The sequence below is a fragment of the Silene latifolia genome, chromosome 1 (assembly GCF_048544455.1).
Source record: "Silene latifolia isolate original U9 population chromosome 1, ASM4854445v1, whole genome shotgun sequence".
Classification (NCBI taxonomy): Eukaryota; Viridiplantae; Streptophyta; class Magnoliopsida; order Caryophyllales; family Caryophyllaceae; genus Silene; species Silene latifolia.
The window spans coordinates 105,793,883-105,797,597 of NC_133526.1; the positions used below are offsets into that span (position 1 = coordinate 105,793,883).

General features: G+C 33.5%; 1 protein-coding gene across 1 annotated transcript; it reads left to right on the forward strand.

The window, feature by feature from the left end:
* The first annotated feature begins 2,148 nt into the window (after nucleotides 1-2,148).
* LOC141600113 (uncharacterized) lies at nucleotides 2,149-3,393 on the forward strand. The gene is made up of 2 exons (XM_074420315.1): nucleotides 2,149-3,052; nucleotides 3,145-3,393. The coding sequence occupies exons 1-2, from the start codon at nucleotides 2,164-2,166 to the stop codon at nucleotides 3,186-3,188; spliced, it is 933 nt and encodes a 310-aa protein (XP_074276416.1). The 5' UTR covers nucleotides 2,149-2,163; the 3' UTR covers nucleotides 3,189-3,393.
* The last annotated feature ends 322 nt before the right edge of the window (nucleotides 3,394-3,715 follow it).

Below are 3,715 nucleotides of genomic sequence, written 5' to 3' on the forward strand. Positions count from 1 at the left end.
TATCACGAAATTATTACATGCATGTTAATATTTCTGGTCCTAAAGTGTTTTAGGATTTTTTGGTTAATTTTTCGGATTTTTATTGTTCATAATTTACAATAATGGCATTTAAATGTGATTTTATGAGTAAAAATGTCATTTTTGGTCGAAAATTAGCTATACTTCGAATTTTAAGTTGGTTTTTGGATATGTTGTTACATATATTATTTTGAGATAACCTGCAAATTTTCATAATTTTTGGACTTGTTATGCTCGAAAAATGAATTTTTCATTATTAAATTCGGATTTAAGTGAAAAATAGGTTAATATGAGTTAAATTTCGAATCTGGTCATAGAAAATTAATATGTTGTCACATGCAATTTTACAAGATGTATGTAAAATAATTGGCTATAAAGAAGTCTTTTAGCATGATTTATGAATTTTTGAAGAAAAATTAGCATAAATAGTGACATTATTAGTGTAAAATTAATAAAACATAATCTATGACTTAGGAAAAACGTCTAATGTTGCATTTTATTATATTTTTCAGATCTAAAATTGAAAAGTTAATGAAAATAATTTTTCCATGTTTTTATGATTATTTTATTAAATATCGATAAACCGCAACATTGTTTTTCCGGAAAATTTTCGAAATTTTTAACCTAATATTTTGAACATTATGAGTGTCATGGAATTTTTCCAGAATGTTCATGAATTTAAATTTCAAATTTTGAATTTATTTGAAATTTTTCGATTTATTTGAAGTTTAATGGCTTATTTTTGTAATTTTTGGTCCTTTTATGAACAATTTTATAAATAAAGGTTAATTATGGTCAAATTATTAGTGAAGACTATATTTTGAGTCCTAAGAGGTTAGGGTAATTAACTTATGCATAAATATGAGTTTATGTATTTTTGTGATTATAAAATGTTGAAATCACGCAAATCCGTAAAAACCGAGTAATATACGATATTGGCTAATTAAAAGGCGATTTAGCATAAAAATTGAGCATGTTCATACATATTATAATGCTGCATTTTTCTTTATGATTGTCATAATTTTAATTTATGTAATTTTGAATTATGTAATTTTACTTAGTATGGCCTTAGATTTTAATTGGTATTTCCCGAAATGTATGGGAATATCGATTCGGTTGTAATTTTTATTGTGATCTCGTATCACCGTTTTGTAATTTAATAGATTTATTTTATTTTAGTTACAAATGTATAATAGGAAATTATGTAATTTATTATGTAATTTTATTCATTCCGGAGTTTCCAAAAGACGGATTTCTTCAAGAATGGCGATACATAAAGACGGTGTTACCTCGAGATGTGTGCCACAACCGAAGTTCAAGGGACTAATGGAGTTGGTTTCCGAATATGTAATAGATTAATAGTTTTTCTATTTTAGGAAAGGCCATACTAGGATTTATTTACTTTTATGCTTGCATTTTATTTTATGTCACATGCATCGCTAAATCGCCATAACTAAACATGCATTGTCTTCTTTTATCGAGTTTATCGACCGTGTCAATTAAAATTATCGTAGTTCACCGCTTTAGTTCACTTAAAACGTGATAGATAATAAATTGACATGACCTCTCGCTAAAACAAACAATTGAGACATAGCCTTACCAAATAGTAGAAACCATGAAAACCTATTTCGCGAGGGAGTGCACTCGGCTACCCCGGGGTACAAACCTTGTTACGTAGGGGAAGTGGGTGATAAATGTCTAATCCACCGAATTCATGTTGATGAGGGTTTCATCGGCTACCCCGTGCCTAAGTTAATGTGGGTTTGGATAATGGACACATTTATTCGAAATTTGGATTGAACTCAACAAAAGTAATTGATAAGGGTTTCATCGGCTACCCCGTGCCCTTGTTGATGTGTTTTGGGCTATAGATAAATATTAGAGTAATTTTATCGACCAAGAGTTCTAAAAGTAGAATCGATTAAAAAGTTAATCCACCGAGTTATATTGATGAGGGTTTCATCGGCTACCCCGTGCCTAAGTCGATATGAATTTGGGTCTTGGAATCATTTATTCTAGTTGGGTAGAGGTCACTAGAAAAATGCATATAACTTGTTTAAGTCATACCTTTTACGAGTATTATTAAAACGACATTTGTTTTACACCTTATATTTTGTTTTGTAGACCACTTCTTATTCATAACAAATGGCAACACCAACTCCTAATGCTACACCACTCGCTACTTCATCTTGGCTCCGATCCTTCATGGATCGATGTAAACTTGAAAAGAATGGGTCAAATTTCTCCGAGTGGGATGCCCAACTCAAATTAGCCGCCGAAGGTGACGACAAGCTTCGTTACCTTACCGAGGCCTCTCCACTCGAGCCCTCCACTAGGTCCACCGCGGCCACTAGGGAAGCCTATGAGGCTTACCAAAAGGAGTCCGCCGCAATGAAAAATGTATTAATATTTGCGATGGAGGCGGAACTCCAAAGGAGAGCCTTCAAAATGGGCAATGCTAATGAGATTTACTCCAAACTTGTGACCATGTTTTCACAAACTCCGCGGATCGTCCAATATGAGGCGGCCGCGGCATTCTTTGATCTCGACTTCAAAGAGGGCCAAAAGGTTAGCCCTCATGTGCTCAAACTCATGGAGCTTGTCGAGACCTTGAAGATTCAAAAGGTTGAAATCCCCAAAGAACTCATCGTAGATAGGATTCTACACTCCTTGTCTAAGGTCAAGGCATATGTGCAATTCCGGGTGAATTTCAACATGCAAGACAAGGATGTGTCTCTTGAAGAGTTGCACAAGTTACTTGTGCAAGCCGAAAGGGACATGGGGTTAAATGTGAACCCTCCCAAGGATGTGCTTAACATAAGCACAAAGAGTAAGGGTAAGTTCAAGAAGAATGGGAGAAAGGGCAAAAAGCAAGCTCCCACATTCACCAAAGCTAAGTCTTGTGAAGCTAGCACATCCAAAGTCAAGAAGGGTCCTCTTGACAAATGCCATTATTGTAATGGCATGGGACATTGGAAAAGGAATTGTTCCAAATACCTTGGTGATATCAAAGCTGGAAAGATCACTCCAGTAGGTAAATGACTGACCTTCTTTTATGTTTCTAAATTCAACTATGGTATTATGATGCAAAGTTGTGATAATGTATCTCCCTTTTATTGTAAATAGGGCCTCCACCAAACAAAGACAAAGGAAAAGAAAAGCAAGCATAAGAAACCATGAAGAAGCTAAGGATAGCTTTTATGGAGCTTTGTTTTTCATTGTCTTATTTTAAGTTATGTTTTGAATTTTTAGAACTTTAAGTTTCCGTGTTCGACATGGAAAGGTATTTTGGATAATGGTTTGTATTTTGGATGATAGTGACTTGGTTTGCAACCCAAGTCACCCGTTTTATCATTTATCCTTTATGTTCTAAAATTTCATCTTTAAATGCTTGCGTTTTGAAACATAAGATTATTCACTTAAAAGTGATCCAATAGACAATAATAATGACGGGTTTCATTATATGTCCACATGCTTAAGGCTTGTGTATGATCATTTATAAAGTGATTTTGAGTCTATGAACTCTCTTAAAGGTATGTCAATCACCAAGTACACATATGAAATCAATTAGTCTATCTATGAGATAGTTCTCCTTATAATTCAACATCATTAATTTGTGTCTCATATGCTATCTTTGAATCTATAGTGTATTTATTCTAAAGATAGAGTGGGAGAAAAATGAGGACACAACACACAA

Bases quoted from the DNA above. Each gene is read 5' to 3' on its own strand.
- LOC141600113 (XM_074420315.1), top strand. From the start codon at position 2,164: ATGGCAACACCAACTCCTAATGCTACACCACTCGCTACTTCATCTTGG. The intron at 3,053-3,144 runs GTAAATGACTGA...TATTGTAAATAG, and splicing joins TGGAAAGATCACTCCAGTAG to GGCCTCCACCAAACAAAGAC.